The following is a 23,062-nucleotide window of genomic DNA, read 5'->3' on the forward strand; positions in this document are numbered from 1 at the left end:
CTTATTGGCTATTCATATAAATCTTCTATGATGTGTCTGAGTCTTTTGTCCACTTTTTTTTTTACCTATTTGTCTTTTCTTAATTGAATTGTAAGAACTTATATATTCTGGAAACAAATCCTTTGTCAGACATACATATTGTGAATATCTTCTTCCAATCTAAGATTTGCCTTCTCATTTTCTTGATGTTGTCTTTCGAAAAGCAGTTTTTTAGTTTTGATAAAGGCCAAGTTTTTAGGTGTTTTTTTTTTAATGATTAGAATTTTTTTGAGTCCTGCCTAATTTTTGTCTATCTGAAGGTCACAAAGATGCTCTTCTGTGTTTTTTTTTCAGATGGTTTTTACCTTTAAATCTATGATTCATGTCAAATTAGTTTTTTTCATATGGTGTAAGTTAGGAATGTGAGTTCATTTTTTTTATATAAAGCAGATGATGTAAGCACCGTTTATAGAATAGACTACCATTTCCTCCATTGATTTACCTTGCCATCCTTGTCAAAGATCGATTGACTATATATTTGTGACTTCTCTGATCTGTTCCATTAATGTACCAATTCAACACTAACTTGATTACTGCAGTTTTATATTAACTTTGAAATAAAGTAGTGTGAGCCCTAATTCTTCTTTTACGAGGTTTTGGTATTTGGGGGGGGGGTTTCTTTTTCTTTTTTCTTTTTTTTTTAAATCCTATGCATTTCCATATATATTTTAGAGTCAGCTTCTTGATTCACAAAGAACAGCCCCTGAAGTAGATTGAAATTGTACTGAATCTGTAGGTCAATTTGGAGAGAATTGAAATCTTACAAACATTGAGTCTTACAGTCCAGAACACTGACACCGCCTTCCATCTACTTAGGTCTTCTTTAATTTCTCTGCAATCTTTTTTTTGTTTTGTTTTATTTTGTTTTTTCTCTGCAATGTTTTATATAGGTTTTAGAAGTCTTGCATTTCTTTCGTTACATTGACTCTCAACTATTTTACTTTAAGGTACTGTATATGATTTTTTTTTTTAAATTTCGTATTTCAATTGTCTTATGTCAGTCTACATATTGACCTTCTGTTTTGCAGGCTTATTCCCTTCACATATTAATTATAGCATGATTTTTTAATAGATTCCTTTGTTTTTCTATTTTCTGGTGGTAAAAAATCTTGCCACTTATGAATGAAGAGAATTTTACTTCTTTTTTCCTATCTGTATGCCTTATATTTTTTGTTCTTTCCTTTTGTTTTACTGCACTGGCAAGGACTGCCAGGCAATAAAACATTGAATAAAATAGGAGAAGACACATTCTTTCTTTGTTCCAATAATATAAATGTCATCATTGAGTATAATGTTAGCTGTGGGCTTTCTATAAATGTCTTTTATCAGATAAAGACATTCTTTTCTATTTATAATTTGCTGAGAGCTTTTGTCATGATTGGCATTAAATTCTGTCACATGCTTTTTCTACATTCATTGAAATGGTATGTGACTGTTCTCCTTTATTCTGATATGATAAACTCCATAGATTGGTTTCAAACGCTGAACCAACACTGTGTTGCTGGGTTTTATTTACCAATATTTTGTTGCAGATGTTTCTATCTATATTTATGAGAGATGTTAATCTTTAATGTTCTCTTACCTTCTCTGGTAATAAGTTATGCTGACTGAGCTCATCACACAAGTTAGAAAGTTTTCTCTCCTCATATTTTTCTTCTTCAAATATTCGACATATAATTCAACAGTAAATCCATCTGGGCCTGGAGTCCTTTTTGTGGGAAGATTCCATTTTTTAATAGACAGAAGGATCTTTTAGTTTTCCATGCATTCCTACATCAGTTCTGACCAAGTGTTTTTCCAAGGAATTTATCCATTTCAGCTAAGAGATCAAATGGGCATAACATTGTCATAATATTCTCAAATTACCTCTCAAATGTTTATATGATCTCTACTGATGTCCTTGTCTTTATGTGATTATAATTTGTATTTTATCTGACTTTTTCTTGATCATTCTAACTAGGGGTTATCAGTTTAATTAGTCTTTTCAAAAACTAACTTCTAGCTTTGTTGATTTTCTCTCGTTTTATTTCTACTTCATTGATTTGTGTTCTTATATTTACTATTTGCTTCTTCAAACTTACTTGGGTTTTATTTGCTTTCTTTGCTTCATAAAGTGGAAGCTTTGATCATTGATTTTGTACCTTGCTTTTTGTCTAATATAAGCATTTAAAGTTATAAATTTCTGGGGTGTATTAGTGGCTCAGTTAAGAGTCTGACTCTCGATGTTGGCTCAGGTCATGATCTCAGGGTCATGAGATTGAGCCCCAAGTCAGGCTTCACACTGAGTTTGGAGCCTCCTTAAGATTCTCTCCCTCCTTCTTCCTCTACCTCTCCCCACTCTCTCTAAATAAATAAATAAAGTTATAAATTTCCCTCTAAGTTTTGCTTTAATTACATCCCACAAATTTTCATGTGTATGTTTCTTAGTTCAGACTTATAACAAAATACCACAGACAGGGTGGCTTAAAAAACAAACATTTACTTCTTACAGTTCTGGAGACTAGAAAGTCCAAGATCAAGGTGCCAGCAGATCCATTTTCTGTTGAGGCCCTGCTTCATGGTTTGCAGATGGTCATATTTTCCTTGTATTCTCATGTGGTGGAGAACAGAGTGAAAAGCCAAGCCCTCGTATCTCTTTTTATTTTTTCAAGATTCCAGAATACATTATAAATTTATTTTGCTGAGAGAAAGATAGATTATCTAATAAATGATACTGCAGTGCCTAACGATTTGTGAGAAAATGTTGGCCGAACCATAACCTCACAGGACATAGAACATTACTTAAAGGTTAAATATTTTTAAAAAAATAAAGATTAAATAAATATTTAAATATGGGGAAAAACAAAAAATAACTTTAGCAGAATTTTTAGGAGACTGTTACTTTCTATTGCTGCTGCAACAAATTACAAAAAAACCTAGTGATTTAAAACAATATAGATGTTAGCACACAGTCTGGAGGTCAGAAGTCTCATCCAGGTCTCATAGACCTAAAATCAGGTCTTGGCAGGGCTGTGTTCCTTCTGGAAGATCTCATACAAAATCCATCCCCTTGCCTTTTACAGCTCCTTGACGCTATCTGCATTCCTTGGCTCATGGCTCCTTGCACCTTCAAAGCCAGCAACTGCATCACTGTAACATCTGTCTCCATTGTCTTTAAATCTCTCTCTCTGACTCTGACCTCACTCTCTTGCCTTCTTTCACTTATTGGGACTCTTGTGTCATGTCTCCTCTTAGGATACTAATCCCATTCGTGAGGGTTCCAGTTTCATGACCTACTAACCTCCCCAAGGCCCTACCTTCGGATACCAATATACTGGGAGTTAAGATTTCAATATATGAATGCTGAGAGAGACACAAACATTCAGCTCACAGCATTGTGTTTTCACTATCATTCAGTGTGCAATATTTTCTAATTTCTTTTGTTATTTCTTCTCTGACCCTGTTTCAGTGCTGCTCAATTTCCAAATATTTAGAGATTTTCTACATAATTTATTGGTTTTGGTTTCTACTTTTAATTTCATTATGATCAAAATCACATAGTCTGCATGATTTCAGTCTTTTGAAATGTATTGAGGTTTGTTTATGGCCTGGCATATGATCTAGCTTAGTGAATATTTCAATGTGTTCTTAAAAGGAATGTCTATTCTTTTACTTTGGGGAGCCAATATTTGCAAAAGCCTATTAGATCAGGTTATTTGGTTGTATCATTCAAATTTCCACATTTTACTAATCTTGTGTATATTTGTTCTATCAATTATCAAAAGAGAAGTATTTTTAAAAATTTAACCATAGTTAGGGATTTGTATTTTTCTCCTTCTATTTCTATAGACTTTGCTTCATGTTTTTTAAGCTTTGTAATGTGTCACCTTGGCCAGGCTATGCACATTTCCCAGAATTCTCTTTCTACTATGTTACCAGTTAAAGTGGGCCACAGAGGAGATTCTTGTGAGATTTGGAAGGTAAAAAGGAGGCAGGACTCTTTCCTGTCATTGACAATGTGCCCACCTGTCATTGACAATATGTTGACTCACTTTGTTGACATGAAGCGGCAGCTGGGCCTTCTTCTGTTTCTCTGTCTCCTGGGCTGGTTATGTATGTTTAGCTCCATGGTGAAACACCCAGCCTCTATAGAATATGCTTACCACCAAAGTCAAAGGCAATAGAATGGGCATGTCTTCCAGTCTGTCCACATAGGGTTCAAGCTTGTGCTTATTGGTTCTAGCTACTCCTGATTCCCCAATATTTACATTCATATTCCTTTCTGACTACCTGCCCTGTGGACTTCAAGTTCTGGTATCAGACATGGAGACAACAGCCTTACACAATTACATAAGCTAATTCTCTGTACGGTTATATCTATATATCCATTCTACTGAATCTACTTTCATGGTTGAACGCTGACTGATACAGAATTTGATACTGAGAATATAAGGATATATTCCCTGAATTGATTTTGAGTTTTCTGGAATCTGATTAGAATTAAAGGCTCTAATGACTCTATTGCTATTCATAGGAGGACATTGCTGGTTAGTAGCATGAAATGGCAAAGGAGTCAAATATTACTTTAGTTACTTTTAATAAAGTATCTATGGAAAACCAGATTCTGGATGATCAAGTATTTGCTACCTTAGAATATTTTAGTCAACACAAGAAGTATAATGGGTGGGTTACTTGGTTGGTTGCTACCAACTATTCTAAAAAACTTGGAGAAAGAAAATAACCTTAGGAATTTAAATTCCCAGCTCAAGATCTGCATATAGCAACCAAAAGCTTCTTTGATTTCTCTGGAGAAAACAAACATACAAACAAAAACATTTCCTGTAGGTATAGAGTCAGGCTTTCCAGAAACCAAATCCAAAGTCTAGTCTTGCAAATGCCTGAATTACTACACAAATTGCATTACCATCCTTGTAAGGCCTCTTTTGTTAAAGCTGAGGCAGCTGTTGAGAAAAAAACAGCATCTTGAAAATTGGCATGGAAACATATAGGTAACATATAATGAAGGTGGGACCTCAAGTTCCTAAATTACAGAATCTTCTTTGCCAGTAGAAGCATCTTCTACCCCTGTCTGAGGGATTTAGTTTTCCTTTTCCTGAAGAATCATATTGGCCTCCATTGAGATAGCTGCTTGCAAGTACTGCTGATTCTCCTCAGGACCTAACCCTGCTCTCTTTGCTGCTAGACCTATAACTAAATTCAACTCAAACAGACCCCAAAGGGTGAGGTATAAAATATGACTCATAAGCTGTCACATCACAAGGACTACAGGATATTTCCCATTTATATAGATTTATATAGATCGAATCCTGGGGAATATGTATGGGGATGTGGGATTAGCATAGAAGGAATGTAAAGTTGGATGGGGCCAAGTTTATTGATATGGGCTTACTAAGCAGAGCTTCTGGATTCACTTTTTTCTTAGAGGCTTAGAAGGCCTCTAACAGTTGGTTTGGTTGGGTAGCTGAAACATGGACCCAAGGTTAGCCCCCACTAAATGAAGTTGAAATGCTAGAACTTCCTTGGTATGCTGAAGACAAAGGTATCCAAAGACTTAGAAGATTGGAATGTTGGAGCGCATTTGTCATTTGAGAACTACTCACCAATATCAGAGAACAGACCTTTCACCACGGCTGTGAAAAGTAAGTGTGCAAGGGGAGCCCAGCATCCTTGAAGAGCTCTGTGGTTGCTCTTCTCTATAGGTCAGAAATTACAGTGGGAACTGCTGCCATCAAACTGAGATCCCTAAGTGCAATGGAAATAATATCAAACTGGGATTCTGCAGAGGCACAGGTCAAATGACAACACTTCATCACCATATATTAGGTGGATGTGGTTACTGCAAAGGTGTTGGGAGCCAGAGCGGTATTTAGAACAGTCTGACTTGCAGACTTGGTGTTGGCCATAGGTCTCTAGAAAAGAGATCGTAGAGTCTCTAGAAAAGAAATAGCTGGGAAGCATACTGAATTCTTACTTGATCTGTTTACACAGAAAAATTATAAGTATACTGAACAGAGATCTAGTTGAATCACCAAATCGAGAGTCACGCTGCTCAGTTGATTCCTAGATGTGAGCCACTTTAACAGGGCCAGACCCCTTGATGAAGGAAAAGCCATGTTCTGTAAAGAAAACCCTGTTACATTGCCAAAAATGGATTGTTCATTTTTCTCCCAGTCTTCACCAAGAGGACCTGCAGCCATTACCACATTACTGTGTGACTATATGGGAGAAAAGAAAATAAACACATTTTTGAGGATTGTTGGACACCCATTCTGAACTGACACTAATTCCAGGACACCCACGTCCCGATTCAAGTGGCCTGTTTGCCTGTGAGAAGACAGAGATGGATCTTGGAGAATGACCATAAATTATCATAAACATAATCAGGTGGTGATTCCAATTATGATGGCTGTTCCAGATATCATTTTATTGCTTGAGAAAAATCAATACAGAGGGTTGCTGGTTTGCTATTGTTATCAGTTTTAGAAATTGATCCACCTGTATTTTTCAAATCACAGCTCCCATACTTTTGAGGTCTTTAACCTAGAGTATCATTTAGCCTCTGTGTGTCTATTTCACCTTCTGGAAAATGGACTGATAACAGTACCTACTTCGTAGAGTTCCGGTGATGATTAAATAAATGTAGTAAGTGTTACAAAAAACGTTAGCTCTGGCTCTTTGTGACAACTGTCACTATTTTCATCCATGCAAGAAAACAGTTGAAGGTGAGAAAATAACTGAGGAATGGAGGCAAAATAGTGGCAAAGTTTTTGGAGATATGTCAGCCATAGCCATAGTTGGAAGTCTTTACTGCCTGTCTTGATGAAATTAGATTGGCCCGGTGCCTCCGCAGATTCTGTTGTTGCTAAAGGGGAGCTCCCGATGCCTGTTTTTAATTCAATGCCTTCTGTTATTTCTTTGACCCCTTCTTTCCTCTAAGGCTCCAGACCACAGGAGTTAGGTCCAAAGGTATAAATTCTGGGAGAAGAGTTGTGACTTAGCAAGGAAATACCTTGCACCTCACCAAAAGAGAAGCTCTCTCCCCTTCCTCCCTCCTTACTTTAAGCATCCCTAGTAGAGAAAAGCCAAATAAGTCTCCAGACATTTCAGACAAGAGTATGTCACTCTTTGTTGAAAACAATTCCCAGCCCCCAGCTGTGGATGCCTTTGTCTCCCAGCTTCCCTGCCTATTAAACACATGACAGCACATTGACTAATTGCTGGGAAATGAGGCCCTGAAGAATCTATTTCAAAAGAACCTGCAGCAAGATTGTCAAGAAGAGAGCTAGCTGGGAGTGAGATGGGTGGCCAGGACTGGGGGGCTGGGAACATGGCCCCACTGGCAGGGATTCTTCTGGCTGCTGAGGAACCAAGCCCAGGGACCAACTGTCAAAGACACTTGGAATTCACAGCTGGGATTTGGGAGGTCATGGATCTGGCCTCCTCCCCTCTGAGCAGAAGCCAGTAAGCACACATCTGTCCTTTCCTCTCCTATTCAAGACTCCATTCCTCTCAGAATTGCCTTGTAACAACACCATGGTCTTGGCCACAGGATAGAAGAATAGAAGTGTCCAGAATCACCTCTTACTGTGCTCTCCAGCCCCCAGCAGCGCCATCCCTCAAACTCAACACTTCTTGTTTGTATTTACAGACTAATAAAACCAAAACCATCCCTCACCATGTTTCCTAAACATTCACTGATCACTATTAATCAGCAAGTTGGTGGTGCTGCTGCTTGCCCCTGTGAGCATTTTGTTAATGGTGGGACAAGACTGTCAAGTGGCCAGCTCAGCTCTGGATGGTGAGGTATGGGTCTTGTCCAGACTGAGGAGGCAAAGGTATCGCCGCAAGCTGTCTGGCACAGAATGGAGATTGCTGGTGTTTGATAATGAGAAATGAGCAGGCCCTGTCTCTGCAAAAAACAGTGTTCAGAGTCTATCCACATGCCCTCCTAACTTTTTTTTATACCAGATGATCTTGGAGACCAAATAGGGTTGAAGGAAACCTCAAGGGTGCAGGAAGACTAGGTAGCCACCTCTACACTGAAGACCTATGCATTTCCCCAGAAGCCAGATCTAGCGATAGATGGCCTACAGTAGCAGGAGTGATTTAAGCTAGGTGATCAGAAGTACTTCCAGGTGCAAAGTGTTGCTAAAACTATTCCAGGGCAGGTTACTAAGGAGAGAAATGTTATGTGTGACTGGAGGATAATTTGCTCCATGTTTATTAGTTTAATCTGCACTATAATTTATATATGTTCATGTACAAGCTTGGGTTTTCTATCAGAACATAAAATGGAGGGAAGCTGGTCCAGTATTTATTTGATGGCTCTTGGTTTCTTCCTCCACTAGAGATCACACACTCCCAGATGCCCAGTCACGTGCTGACCAGGCATCACCTAAGTGATCAGATTAGCAGCCATGTCAACAAACCTTTACAAATCAGCCAGGTGTCAAGCCCTGGGTTAGGGTTAGAGGTGGGGGAACCAAGTCCTGGGAATTATAGAGGTTAATCATAGCACAGAAGAGCACATCGTAGGAGCCAAAGATGTGGACCAGCAGGAACTTAGTCATTCAGAAGGAGGTGTCCCAGGGGTCAATCACAGGAGGCTCCATTGGGGGAGTGGAGCTTAAAGACTAGGGAAGGATAGGCATCATGATTGGTTGGTTTTTTGAGGAGGGATTTCAGGCAAGCGCAAGGGGAGGCATTTCGGGGGAAATTAGCATCTCTTCCTAGGAATCTACCTTGAAATAGGTGCCCAGAACCACATGCCTCTTCAAATTTGTCACATGGATGACGTGTCCTCTAATTAGGGACAAGATGAGTTCTTGAAGATGTCCTTTCTGCCTCCCAGAACCTCTCACAGGCCCAAGACAGGGCTCAGTGCATCACCTCACCCCAGCGCCCGCTCCCATGGAGAGCAGGATCAGGAAAGGTACAGTTAGATCAGTTATCTGCAGTAAGATGACATCTGAGCCACCAAGAACAAACAGCAAGCCCAGCTGCCCAGGCCCTCCTGGGCCAGGACCCCCAGAACAAATACAGGACCTTACCTTCTTCCCCAGCAGATCCAGGCCTAACACTTTTATGTGGATAGTAGTTCTTGGGGGACCAAACCTTGAGTCTCCTGGGAGTGAATGAGCCCTCAGGTCTAGAATTAACCGAGGGATCCTTCCTTCACTCTCTATCTCCGTATAGAATTGCAAAGGAACAAGCAGGAACACAGTCAACGTTTCCAGAAAGAAAGAAAGACCTGGTTTAAAGTGTATATGGCATGGTAGTTAGGAATGGAGCCTCTGGGCCCCAAATGTGAAGGTTTCATTCCTAGCTCTGCCATTTATTAGCGTGTGACCTTGTATGCAAAAGAAGCAATGAATTAAAGTTGATCTGCATTCTTATGATCTCACATCCTCATGTAAAAAGTGGGAACAAATAATCTTGTATTCCATAAGTTCATTATAATAAATTTGTATTACTTTTATATAGGTGGGTGGATGGCATAGAGGACCATATGCTTTTTTAGAAAAAGAAATATATGAAATCAAAACAGAAACAAAAAGAGTAATTACTAAATAATACAGATTTGTCTTGTTTAAAAACAAATAATCATAAATAAAATTGGGGACAAAATAATATTAAGACCAACTTCATAGGGATCCCTGGGTGGCGCAGCGGTTTAGCGCCTGCCTTTGGCCCAGGGCGCGATCCTGGAGACCTGGGATCGAATCCCACGTCGGGCTCCCAGTGCATGGAGCCTGCTTCTCCCTCTGCCTGTGTCTCTCTGCCTCTCTCTCTCTCTGTGACTATCATGAATAAATAAATAAAATCTTTAAAAAAAAAAAAAAAAAAAAAGACCAACTTCATACGGTTGACCTGAGGAATAAATGAGCCAATCATGTAAAATCTTGGAATGACACCCAGCATGCAAGCACTCAAAAAACCAAAAGGAAAAAAAAACGCTGGCTATTATTTTTTAAAACTCTTCTGGCAGTGACAGTGTCACCATTCTGTTACAGGAAGGGTTTACAGAAGCAGCTAATTGAAAGGGGGAACTTTGAGACTTATTTTGAAAATGCATTTGCAAAGCCAGAAAGGCTTTGTTCCTTTTTTCAATATTTCTTCATACTTTGAGGGGATAATAGAAATATTTTCTTCATATGGTTCTTAGGAGGATTTAGTAGAATGATACATATAATGTGCTTAGAGAAGTGCCTGGCATTGCGTAAGCACCCAGCTAATGAGGAAGCATTCCCCAATCTGGGTGGCTGGAGAAAATGCTGGAGGTGATGGGGGTGGAGTTTTCCTGGCTGTAGGGAAGCTCTGTTCTGTTCTACAATGAACATAAATCTTCCCTGCTATGGTACAAGACAATTATTTAGACATAAGAACTTCCTGAGAATCAATCAGGGTGGCAGACCTGGGCCAGGTCATTGAGGGAGCTTGCTGCATTTCTTCCCCTGGAGGTGCTCATTGGCCTAGGACCTAAGGGTTCATGTTCATGCCTCCCTGAAGACCAGACAGCATGGCCTCTGGAAGGTGTCCTCGGCCTCAGGACTCAAGCTACAAAGCATCTGAGCTCCTTGAGCAGGCACCTACAGCAAAGACACCTGGTCCACCTGGATCACCTGGACTTAAGGTCAAGAAGAGACACAGGTGTTGGACCATAAAACAAAGAAACCCTAAGGCCCCTTGCTGTCTGGCTGGGAAACACACAGACATATGCTTCCAGCTACTCACCTGCTGTGAGCCTGGCCCTGACCCTCTCCCAGAGAGACTCACAGGAGGCAGGGAGGGCCAGGGGCCTTGGACCACTGGGAAACCCCACTTTATGACAGTAGACAGTTGAACACATTATGCTGCCTCAGAAAACAGCGGTGAAACAGCAGGGCCAAGCTCAACATGTTTTACCTCATGGATCCCAAAGTGGGCATAGGAGTCGAAGTAATAATCTCTCGAGGTCATCTCCTCTGGGTTCAGCAGCTTGGACATCTTACCCCGTCCTGGGCAGCTGGGTTGAGTGGACACATGATGGACACATTGCACAGGCTTGGTTGGGACGACGGGTTGAGGGGGTTGCGGGGGGGAACTGCTCACCTGAGGGGAAGAGAAGGGACCTAGTGTCAACAGTTGCAACAAGGTCCTGCCCTCTGAGGTGATGCCCCTCCTTCCTTCCCTTCCCTGAGCCCTGAGGCTCCAGTCGGCCACAGCAGTCACTCCTAAGGGGCAGATGGACTCTTCCAGCTTTTTGGGATGCCGACTGATGACTATGATTTGTGGAGAGGTGCCATGCTACTGAGGAGCCAAAAAGACCTCAATTTAACCCAATTCTATCACTTACTAGTCAGGTGATCTGAGCCAGTCTAGGCCTCAGTTTCCATATCTGTTAAATGAAGACAATAGGTAAATAGTGAACTTATAGGCAAATAGTGAACACTATTCACTATAGAAAAGGAAGAGATGTATAGCATCACATAGCATGGTGGCTGGAGTATAGATTCCAGAGCCAGTCTGCCAAAACTGGAACCCGAGCTCTGCCACTTAGGAGCTATGCAACCAACCTTGGGCAAACTTATTAACCACTCAGTGCCTTGCTTTCACCATCCCTCAAATGGGAATAAAATTATTCCATCGTCCTAGAGTCATCCTGAGGATCAGATAGTTGGTTTGTGAAGTGCTTAAAAAAGGGCCTAGCACATAATAGTTATTTGTTAAACTGAATCCCACCTGCACCCTTAGGAAGATTGAGTCCCTGGGCTTCTCTCTAGCAGGCAGCACTTATCCCCCCAAAATGTAGGCCTCTTAGGTTCTGGGGCCTCACACTTGTTGTCTTCCCTACTGATTTCTGTGAACTGTACTCGGAACTTCCGCAGAAGTTTACTCTGAACTTTGAATACTCACGCTGATGGTGTGGCCTCCTGCCTGCACCTGATCAAGCACTGCTCTTTCTGAGTTCCTAATCCTGCCCCTCTCTACACCCCACTACTGCTGCCCGTCACTGGACAGCCTCTCCTCCTTCACAGGCTAAAGGAGGAGGGAGAAGGAGAGGAAGTTCAGAGAGTTTTGTGGCCCAAAAAGTTCGGCTTGACTGCAGACATGTAGTCATCCCAGGAGAAGAAATTTCTTTCCCTAGAGCGTAGGAATCCAGGTGTGCACAGCACAGTAGAAGCCTCAAAGCAGGGAAGAAATGTAAAATATAGAGAAGCAGTATTATCCAGTCCTTCGGGACTCCTGGATCCATCTGCCTCTAGTAAAATTAGAAATAGATATTGAAAGGCAGGTGTTACGGTGTAAAGTGTAAATCCTGAGGCCACACTGCCTGGCTTTGAAACACAACCCTGCTACTTAGTCGCTGACAAATGACCTTCAGAAGTCATTTCTCTTCATGTGTCTCAGTCTCCCCCCTCCATAAAATAGACTTCATAATCAAACCCCTCTGAGAGAGCAGTTAAGAAGTTTGGGTGAGTCCATATATGTGAAGCATTTAGAACAGCACCTGGTAATAGTAAGCCCTAATATTATTATTACCATTATCATGATTATTCCAATTACATAAACATGTCTCTGTTTCATGCCTCTATTTTCTCATTTGTAAGCTTGAATCAGCTCAGACTTATTAACCTCCTTCCCAACAAGGCAAATAGGGAAGCCCTAGGACAGAGCAAGATCGAGAACCTCAAGCGATTCCATCTCTCCATTGTGCTGTGTGTACAGTCCCCAAACTGCCCTGTGTCCTGGGCTAGAGGGGACGGAGCTCAGGAGAGTGTGATGGTCCCATTTTCCTGGTGTATCTAGGCTACAGCCTCTGGGAAATAAGCAGACTTCCCAGTTTAGCAACATCAGATTTAAGGTCGGCGAGATCCTGGCTGGCTGGCAGAGGCAATTGGGGCTGCCTTATTAGAATGCAGCAGGTGTGCCCACCCTCAGCTTGGGATGTTGGTCACGGTCTCTGGGAGGCTAAAAATAGACTGTGTCAATTGCATACTCCCATGCTGGCTGCAGAGTCACCTCTAAAGCTAAAGAAGGCTCCATGCATAAAGCTGACCCCAATCTTGACTCTATTTAAATATATTAAAGGGAGAAAAAGTCAGGCAGCATGCATCGTCAGGGTCACAGAAGCCTCCTGCACTCCTTAGCTGCCATTCAATCTGATTCCAAGGTTTCTTTCTTACAAGGTCTCTGAGATTCCTTTCTCAGCTGCCAACTTACAAAGTATCTACCATGTACCATGCATTGCAATCATGAGGCAAAGGGTTAAGTGGATTTAGGGGGCCATTTACCTCAATAACCACAAGTCAAACCATGAAGACAAAGAGGTGACTGTGGCCCAGTCCCTGGTCCCAAAGGCTGTTAGTCTGGCTCAGCCTCTGGCAGAGGGGACTAACACTCTGCCCATTAGCTAATTAAGTGTGTCCTGTCCCAGGAGGCTGGGAGTAGGGTGCGAAATGGCTGTAGCCCATGATGTCCAGGTGTTCAGCTACCTAGGGTGTTGCTTTTCATTCCATCAATATCTACTGAACATCAGCTGTGGCAAGGCACTGTGCAGGTTCTGTGGAAGAATGGAGACATAGAAGAGTGCCCTCAAAGGACTTTCCTTACTGGTTGGAATGTAAACCTTAAAAGTCTCTACTTGGATGATGGAATAGGATTTGTTTTACAAGAGAAGCTCGAGCAAATTGTTCTGGAGGTTTCAAAGAGAAAGCCCTTTAAAGAATCAGAAAAGCTTGAGACAGCTGGCAGTGGGGTAGGTGGGGAGCTTTCTGAATGGATTTTTAGTAGGTGGAAATGGTGGGAGGGAATTCTAGGAGGGGATGGCTGGAGCAACAAGGTAAAGGGGCAGGCAGGAAAGCTGTGAGCTTGTTTGAGGAGTAACTTGGCCCAGATAGTGGGAGATTCCACTGAATGGAAATTAAGGCCAGGCTAAAAGGTTGTAATTAAATACACGACAATGGGGAGCTGTTGGTGGTTTGTAACCAGAGTCCCATGCTTGAGCTCTGTTTTAGGAAGATTAATGTGGTGGTGATGTGCAGGAGGGGCAAGGAGGAGAAATGACAAGTCAAGGGACTGGGGTAGGGGAACCAAGGTATGAACTTATGAGGCCATTTCCAAGGTCCAGTCAAGAAATAGAGAACAGGAACTACCATTCTCCTGCCAGAGAATTACAGAACTACATTGTGGCCCACCTGCCAGAGAAACTGTAGAAATCAAATCTCCATAGAGATTGCCTACTTGTTGGCAACTAACAGGATATAGAGGAAAAGAGAAAGATTGGAACCCAAGATGACCTCAACACTTTAAGCCTGGATGACCAGGAAAACTGTGCTGATATTAATAGGAATAAGCAAGTCAGCAGGATGAGCAGGTGGGGTGAGAGGAGGGAATAATGAATTTCCACTTGGATTTGTGAAGTTTGAAACATCACTGAGTCATATAAGAAAAGATGTCTAGCAAGCAGAAAGTAGTGCAATCTCAGTCAACAAATAACATAAATAGAATTGAAAGGCAAATTATAAACTGAGAAGTACATTTCTAACATAGATGGATAAAAGTAAATATCCTTAATATGCAGAAAGCTCTTATAAATCAATGAGAGGAAAGCAAGCATCCCCCACTTAGCATTGGACAAAGGATCTTATGGTCAATTCACATGAAAATAAACGCAAATGGCAAATGAATGTGTGGCAAACATATTTGGCCTCTGGAAACCAGATAGCTTCAAAATATGACAAAAATTATCATTTTTAATTACCAAATAAGCCTGACTCCTCCCACAACTATGAACGCACTGCATTTGTAAGGGCTACAGAAAAAGAGGTACTTGTATATAGTTCTAACAAGGATTTTTTCTGGAAGGCAGTTTGATAAAAATGCATTAAAAGTCTTTAAAAGCACAAATCTTTAAACCCAATAATTACTTTTTTTAGAATTCAGCCTGAGGAAAGAATCATGGCAGACAATGTAAAAATAGGAGTCAACCTAGAGGTTCCACGAAACAAAATTGATTATGTAAACTAGGGTACATCCATGTAACAGAATGCTATATAACCACTTATGATGTTGTGGAAGAGTGTTTAATAAAAAAAAATATGATCACTATAAACTGTGGGTTGAGGAGAAAAAGTGGGAGAAGAATAGACAGCATGATCACATTTTTCTTTAGATTTTATTTATTTATTTATTTATTTATTTATTTATTTATTTATTTATTTATTTATGAGAGACAGAGAGAGAGAGACAGAGGCAGAGACACAGGGAGAGGGAGAAGCAGGCTCCATGCAGGGAGCCCCATGCGGGATTCGATTCCCGGTCTCTAGGATCACACCCTGGGCTGAAAGCGGTGCTAAACTGATGGGCCACCGGGCTGCCCCGCATGATCATATTTTTAAAATTAAAATATTTTCATGCCTGTGTTAAGAGGGGAGTCTCAAGGATGTCACCAGAATTGGTGGCAATTATGACAGGGTGTCAGATTGTAAACGGTTAATTCTTTCCTTTCTTGTGCTTGTTGCTACTTTCTAAAATGTATGCCATTAACACGTACTACTACTTTTGAAAAGAGCAAAACTTAATAATGTTAGCAAAAAAAAAAAAAAAAAAGAAGAAGAAGAAGGTGATCCCAGACCTCTGGAAAGAAGGTGAGACTGGCACTCTGGATGGAAACCATCTGCTCAGAGACAGGCTAAGGGGCTCCTTGGAAGAGACATCCAGGAAAGGAGGTAGAGGGGAATGAGGTTGGACCAGGGAGAAGAGGTTTCTGGCTTGTTGGAGGCACCAGGGGACCTGGGGGGAGAGGCTTAGGGAGGATGTGTCCTCATCCCTCCAGTTCTGACTGCCCCTCCTCTGAGGACGTGCAAAACAAGCATTGCACTCCAGTGGCCACTCAACAGCACCAAAACAAAGACAACCTCTATCTAGCCTCACTTTTCCAGAAGGACACTGTATTAAGAGGCTGTGCAATCACTTCTAACACTGAAGAAGGCTCCATCCATGAAGCTGACTCCAATCTTGACTCTATTTAAAGACGCTGTTAAGAAGGAGTGTCTGAATGGCTCAGATGGTTAAGCTTCTGCCTTTGTCTCAGGTCATGAACCCAGGATCCTAGGATCAAGCCGCACATCAGGCTCCCTACTCAGTGGGTAACCTGCTTCTCTCTCTCCCTCTACCTGCTGCTTCCCCTGCTTATTCATATTCTCTCTCTCTCTCTCCCCCTCTCTCTCTGTCAAATAAATAAATAAAATCTTTAAAAAAATAAAGCTATTAAGAAGAGAAAAAGTCCTAGCTGGTCCAGGCAACATACATAATTAGAATTCCCAGGGCCTCCTGCACCCCTTAGTTCTGATTCCAAGGTTCCCTGTTCCACAGGGATCCTTGAGATTCTTTCCTCAGCTGCCAACTTAGGAAGTATGTACCATGCATTGCATTCATAAGGCTAGGGGGTGAATGGACTGAGGGTTCATTCACCTCAATAACAACAGGTCAAATCACAAGGACAAAGAGGCAACTATGGCCCAGTCCCTGTTCCCAAAGGCTGTCAGCCTGGCTCAGCCTCTTGCAGAGTAGACTTCCACTCTTCCCATTAGCCAATTGGTGTGCCTTGTCCCAGGAGGCTGGGAGTAGGGTGGGAAATGGCAGTGGCCCGTGATCCCCAAGCATTCAGCTACCTGGGGTGTTGCTTTTCTTTCCATCAATACCTACTGAACATCAGCTGTGGCAAGGCACTGTGCAGGTTCTGTAGAAGAAAAGAGGTGTATACAAACCCTCTAGGTTCCCACATAGGCATATTGGAACCAGTATAGGAATCCAGATGTTTCTGAGGAAGCTATTAAAGTTTGTTCAACCACAATGGAAGGTTTCTTGGAGGGGTTCTGAAAACCCAGGCTTTGGCACATCTGCCTACCCTCTGTGCCCTGGAAATACTTGAGCAATGTAGGGGGTGGGTCTTGGACTTGGTCTTATCTGGAAAGTCAGAAGCCCTGACTTCTCCATAGGCCAACCAGAGGCTCTGGGCAAAGGCAGTCCTCAAACTTCAACTCATATTGTGTATATATATTGGCTGAGAGGGCAGACAAGGGTTAGGATTACAGTGTGAGATAGAGGCCAAACTGCACAATCCCAGCCCCTCCACACAGCTGTGTCTATCACAGCCCCAATTTTCTCCCTGTGCACAAGTTCCTTCCCACTAGACATTTTCACCCTTCTATGCAGCATAGAGACTCAGCCCTGCCTTCTCTGCTCTGCCCTGTTGTCTGGTGCTGGCAACTATTCCTGCATCATTGTCTCCATCCTTGACACAGTGGGATACTTGGTGCTGCAATGAGTACAGGCAGCCCTGCATTGCTCTCCCACCTCCTCCAAAAGGCCTCAGGCTCAGGGCACTGCTATTTGCATAATAGCATGTTGCTGGATTTCCTGATCTTTTGAGACTCACCTGTCACTGTCAGGATTTGTGATTTTGTCTTCTACTCTTAGTGCCAACTGCTGATTGGGACTCTGCAGACACTGTGACCTGCCTCCAGGCCTGGTCTTTCCCAAGGCATCTTCAACAGTTTTTCTCCCCAGCAAATCAGCTATGATCTTCCTAGCCCACCCTATTCTGCTGGGGTGGATGGGCCCAGGCTCCACTAAATGCTGAGATAAGATACACCAAAGCTGAAGACCAAAAAGAGGATGGCTTCCTGAAGAAGTGCTGTTTGAGCTGGTCCTCAAAGAGTGAGGGGGGGGGCAGGTGTGGAGATTCAGGGAGAGCATTTTTTTTTAACCTAACTCACTTCCAACTGAAAATAAGAGTAGATGTTAGATGATAAGATGATGATGATGATGATGATGATGATGATGATAATGATGATGGTGATCCCTAACACTGATTGAGGGCTAGGCACTGTGCTAAGCCTTTTAAGAACACCATCTCATAAAATTCTCATAGTAATTCAACAAAGCGCTGAAATTTACAAAGAATTGATGCTCAAAAAAATTCAGTCAGAGCTCATAAGTAATGAAGCAAGGGTGTAAACCGATATCCATCAGACAGACACCAAAGTCACACCCTTGACATTGATGCTATGGTTAGTTTAGTTTGGTCACATCTAGCTTAGTTGAGCTACTTCTAGGAGCTCTGTGCTTAGGAAGAGGTGGCAAAGCTGGCTCAGATAGGAAGCTCAGGCTTGGGGGCAGAAAAAGGGTCAATAGGTAATGACTGAAAAGAAGAAAGAGCCCTGAGGAAGGTAGGCAGAGGTGGGTACCTCTCCAAGGTAACTGAGTTTAAAAGAGAGCAAACAGTAAACTCCAGTTTGTAGAAGGAAGAGCTGAAGCCCACATAAGGAAGAGAATGTATCTAGGGTCACACAGGCAAATCCAGAACTGGAACCTCTAAGAAAATAGAGAAGGGATGGGTGGATGGGAGGGGGCTAGGGAGAGGGAAAAGAGGTCTTAAGGAAGGAGGGAGGAGGTAAAGGAAATATAATGGAATAGTTAGGCAGCAGGGGGCAGAGAAAAGCCAGCACTTTCTGCACCAGGCAGCTGAAGCTAACCCAAGCCCATTGGGTTATAAATGGCTCTTACTGGCACCAGCCCAAGCTGTAAAAACGATTTTTCTGAGAACAAGAGGCTCCACTGGAGGAGCCAAATCCGCTCTGTTTTCCAAATGTCAAGAGAGCTTTTTCTGACCTGAGTCTTCTGTCCTCAGCAGCAGCCTGCCTGGCTTGAGGTCCCATGGAGGGGACAGAAAGGTGACTGCAAAGAGTGGACCACCCAGGTGGGCAGAGGAGGGTGTGGGAGGAGGGGTAACTCCCTTGCCACAGGTCTCACCATATCTTTTTTCCCAGATGCCTTTGTCCCTCACCTTCCTCTAGTCTGTGCTCACATCTGGCCCCTGCCCACATTCACCCTCAGACACTCATCACACCCTTTCTTCATCCTGATGTTTACACACAAGACTGATCATGTGGTCCATATAGTTGATAATCACCTGGTGTGAGCTTTTCCAGCACCATCTGTCTGCCTTGAGATAGAGACCAGAGCTTTAACTGAAAGGAGAAAATCCTAATGGCAGAATGTCAGGCAACAGCGAGGCAAGCAAGGGCTCTGTTGGGCATGTGGACCTCTCCTATTGTCCAAGATCACATCAAAACTATAGTTTTCATGTCTACCACTGGACAAAGAAAACCCTAGTTCCACCCTCATAGCTACTCTTCCACAGCCATGTTTCCTATCATCTGGGCTGAAGATGAGTCCCAGCAGAGCAATGTCAAAGTCAGCCTCCCCAGACAAAGTGCTATGCTAGAGTACATAGCCCCAGCTTACGGTTTCTCACTCTGGGAGTCAGAAACTTGCAAGTCTGGGGGATGGGGAGAAGCATCTGGATGCTGCTGGTTCCACAAGACTGTGTATTGTCTTCCTGTACATGGCCCTCCAGGGCACTCTGGCCTGTACATTTGTCAACCATCATCCTCATATCCCTCACTAGAGTTGGCTCTTTAAGGGCATAGACTCTTTCTAGACCCCCCTCAGGAAAGGCCAAGCACTGATGCATATCACACAGAGTGCCAGCTGTTGTCACCCACTGGGATCATCCTGTTTTATAGTGTGCCTACTATGATTGGCATCTTGGCAGAACCCATCTTCACATGCTTTATTACTTTTGACTCAAGTTCCCTCCAAAGCTGTCCTCCATGGAATCCCCTTCCTCAGGTCCTGCCACCCATTATTCTCAGTTCCCACTTTCCTCCTGAAGAATGCTTTGCACTGGGGAATGTTGCCAGGACACTTGCCTGAGCCAGGGCTTATCGAGGGGTTTAAAACAGTTTCTCAATGTCTAGTCCCCAGACCACCACTAGCAGCATCTCCTGGAAACTTGTAAGAAATGCAAATTCTTAGCCTTTACCAGAAACCACTGAATCATAATCTCTGTGGTAGGGTTTAGCAATCTGTTCCAACAAACCTCCATGTGATTCTGATGTATCACAGAGTTTGAGCTCCACTGGTCTAGAGCTACATTTTTCTGCATTGTATTTTCCACAGAATAGATACTCCTAGAAAAGGGGTTGCATGGCCAAGTAAATTTGGACAAATAAGCTAAAGAGAGTTTCTTTCTCCCTGTCCCCAGCTTTATTGAGATACAATTGACATAAAATATATAAGTTTAAGGTACAACATAATGATTTGATATATATTTATACTGAAAAATGTAAAGAGATTTCTTTAATTCCAATACTTTTAAACTTTTAATTTGCTTAAAACAAATCGTGGATCTTCAAGAAGGAATTACGGTGTCTATTGCTATGAAACTTATGGCTGCGACATCCTTTTTTTCCTGAGAGATCTATAAACATCTCTAGAAATTAATGTTCTGAGGAAACCATCTGTGGGACTCTGATTTAGGACCCTGTTTCTCTATTAAAATCTGCATCAGCCACCTTGGGATGGGTCTCAGGCCCCACTCCAGACCAGTGGAGTTAGAGTCTGTGGGGGTGAGACCCAACAAGCTGTACATTTAACGAACTCCCCCGCAGTGATACCTATGAGATCCTGGTCCAGACAGACCTGAGGAAAGCTACCTGCCTTCTCCATTACTCTCTGACCTTTAATGCAGCTCCCAGGGCTGGCCTGGCATAGCCTGTGATACTCCAAACAATGTCAGGGCTGGGCCTCGGACACTTGGACCAGAGGCAGAATAGTTTGCAGAAATCACCTTAGCTCCCACAGTGAAAGAGCTGGAATTGTGTGTGTAGCTGTGCCATCTTTAGGCTAGGTGGCCTTGGGCCAGTCCCTAACTTGCTGTCATTGCCGGGGTCACAATGTGCCTCACCTCCGAAGGCAGTCCTCGGCAGCTGTGCACTGTGTCTGGGTGCTTCCCATCAGCCCCTGGCTGTCTCTTTGTGGTACAACAGCAGCGCCTGCTTCAAATCAAAATGGCATTGCACCCACACGGCACTCCCTCTGTCTCTTGGATCAGTAACTGCTGGGAAGGAATCTATTGGATTTGTTGGGCCTGACCTATTTTTTAAATAAACTGGGGCTGTTTTCCAGCTATTAGTCGCTTTTCTCGCAAGCCTCCACATATTAAATTCTCTTCTTATATCCTCAGATATTTGGCTGCAAGAGATGTCAGGTTAATTGGATGCTTGGCTCCTGGCTCTTCCTCCTTAATGGTCTTAAAAAGCAGACTCCCCTCTACCCCACCCCACTTCCTCCCTTTTCCCTCCCCAAAGCAACAAGAGCCTTTTTCTCTCCTTTGACTTGAAAGAGGTCACCAAGCACTTGGCTTCCTTCTCCGCTTTCCTGTACGGGCACATGTCCAGAAAGACACAGCCAATGTCCTCACGCCTACACCTCACTCAGAGTTGGACTAAGCTGGAGTTTCATATTTGGGTCAAATTGTCGTGTAGGACTTGAGCTGGATTTGTGGTTCCCCATCTCAGGCTGGGTCATCCATGGAGGCAGAGGGTAACAGGCAGAGGTCGTATAAATAGAACATCTGTGGGTTCAGGTCTTGGTTTTTTCTTGTCCTATTCAGGTCACTATGCAAAAGCAATTTAACCTTTCCTACCTTCAGTTTTCTTTACTGTCAGATGACAACAATTAAGTGTCCTCCTTCTTTCACGAGCCTACTGTGATGATGGAAAGATGCTGAGTATGTAAATATTCAGAGGAAATTCTAAAGTCTGGTAAAGGAGCATGAGACTTCCATCTGTGGCAATCTGAATCTCTGCCTTTATGCTATTTTGGGATGTTCTCTGGGCTCATCTCTGGCACTAGATACAGTGGCTTTGGCTACCCTTAGTGTTTTGTTCTTCTGCCTGCCTGACTCTGGTCCCCCTCTCCACATTGTCCACTCTCTAGGTTCTATTCTCCTCCCCTTCCTGGGAGCTTTCTGAGTATTGTGCATTGCTATCTTCAGGAACATGGCCATCGTGGAAAGTCAGTCATTTTTTCCAGCCCCTGACACCTGGTCTCTTCTACTTCTATTCTGAGCTCGTATGGCATCTGCTAGTCCAAAGCCACTGGTTACATTCTGTGTTGTTTTGTTGACAAATGGTCTCACAATTGTAGGTGTTGCTTCCACAACCAAGAAGTAAATTCTTTCAGATCAGTAACCATATCCTATGTGTAAACTATGTGTTACAGTTTCTCCTCTAATACTTGGCATTGAGCTGGGGCTTAATAAAGATGTGTTGGTTACAGTATCCTTACACTTCAATTGGGTCGATGTTGCCCTTCATAAATATATTATGAAAGTAGAGTGAAGGAGGCTTCTTCCCACCATGTCAGTAGAGACATTTCATTCCCCTTGAAAGGGTGGAGAGATAGCAGGAAGAAACAAACTGAGAAAAATAATTATTAGAATCTTAATAATACTCAACACTCCTTGGAGGGTTCAGTGGTACTCCAAATGTCTTTATCAAGAAGTGTCTTATCTCCTGAGATTTCTAGGAGAAGAAAATATCTTTCAAATATAGAATGGATTTACTAAGCACCCATAATTCCATCTGTACAGACTACAAGTGGTTTCAAGTACAGATTCAAGCATGGCTGTTAGACATTTTCCCAACAATCTCTTCACACCAAGTAGTGCAAGGCCAGAACTGCAGGTAATGATACTGTGGCTCAGGGAAGCCGACTGATGGATTCAGCCTGTGTAGCATAGCTGGTCTGAATCCCAGAGCTGACCCTCATGCCTCAGGCTCCATCATCTGACTGGTAAGCTCATGGCTGAAGAAAAGTGAGCTACAGAGTCATACACTGGAAGGAAAATCATAAGATTCTCATCTAGTTTCTCTGGACCCCTCCAGACACTTTCTATCTAGCAAATCCATTTACTCCAAATAAATGTATTTCCACCCAGATCCTGAGCAGAAGTGACTGACTCCTTTAATCAGAGATGCTGATGCAAGTTTGTATGGGAAATACTGGCATTAGTATTAGAAAGTTAGAAAGAGGACTGTGTCAGCCATCTGGTTTATATTTGGTCACTACCTCAAAGATGGCCTCAAATTGGCCAATGACAGATTCCAGGAATCTGGGTTTTTAAAAG

The 23,062-nt window shown here is 42.6% G+C and overlaps 1 protein-coding gene across 3 annotated transcripts in view; it reads right to left on the reverse strand.

Annotated features, from left to right (window-relative positions):
• Window positions 1-23,062, reverse strand: part of PRMT8 (protein arginine methyltransferase 8) — a 93,311-nt gene that overhangs the window by 43,666 nt on the left and 26,583 nt on the right. For all 3 annotated transcript variants that reach the window (XM_049102802.1, XM_049102800.1, XM_049102801.1), the window contains exon 2: window positions 10,945-11,130. In XM_049102802.1, the coding sequence (XP_048958759.1) occupies window positions 10,945-11,130 (186 nt within the window). The remainder of the gene's footprint in view (window positions 1-10,944; window positions 11,131-23,062) is intronic.

The sequence above is a fragment of the Canis lupus genome, chromosome 27 (genome assembly GCF_003254725.2).
Source record: "Canis lupus dingo isolate Sandy chromosome 27, ASM325472v2, whole genome shotgun sequence".
Taxonomy (NCBI): domain Eukaryota; kingdom Metazoa; phylum Chordata; class Mammalia; order Carnivora; family Canidae; genus Canis; species Canis lupus.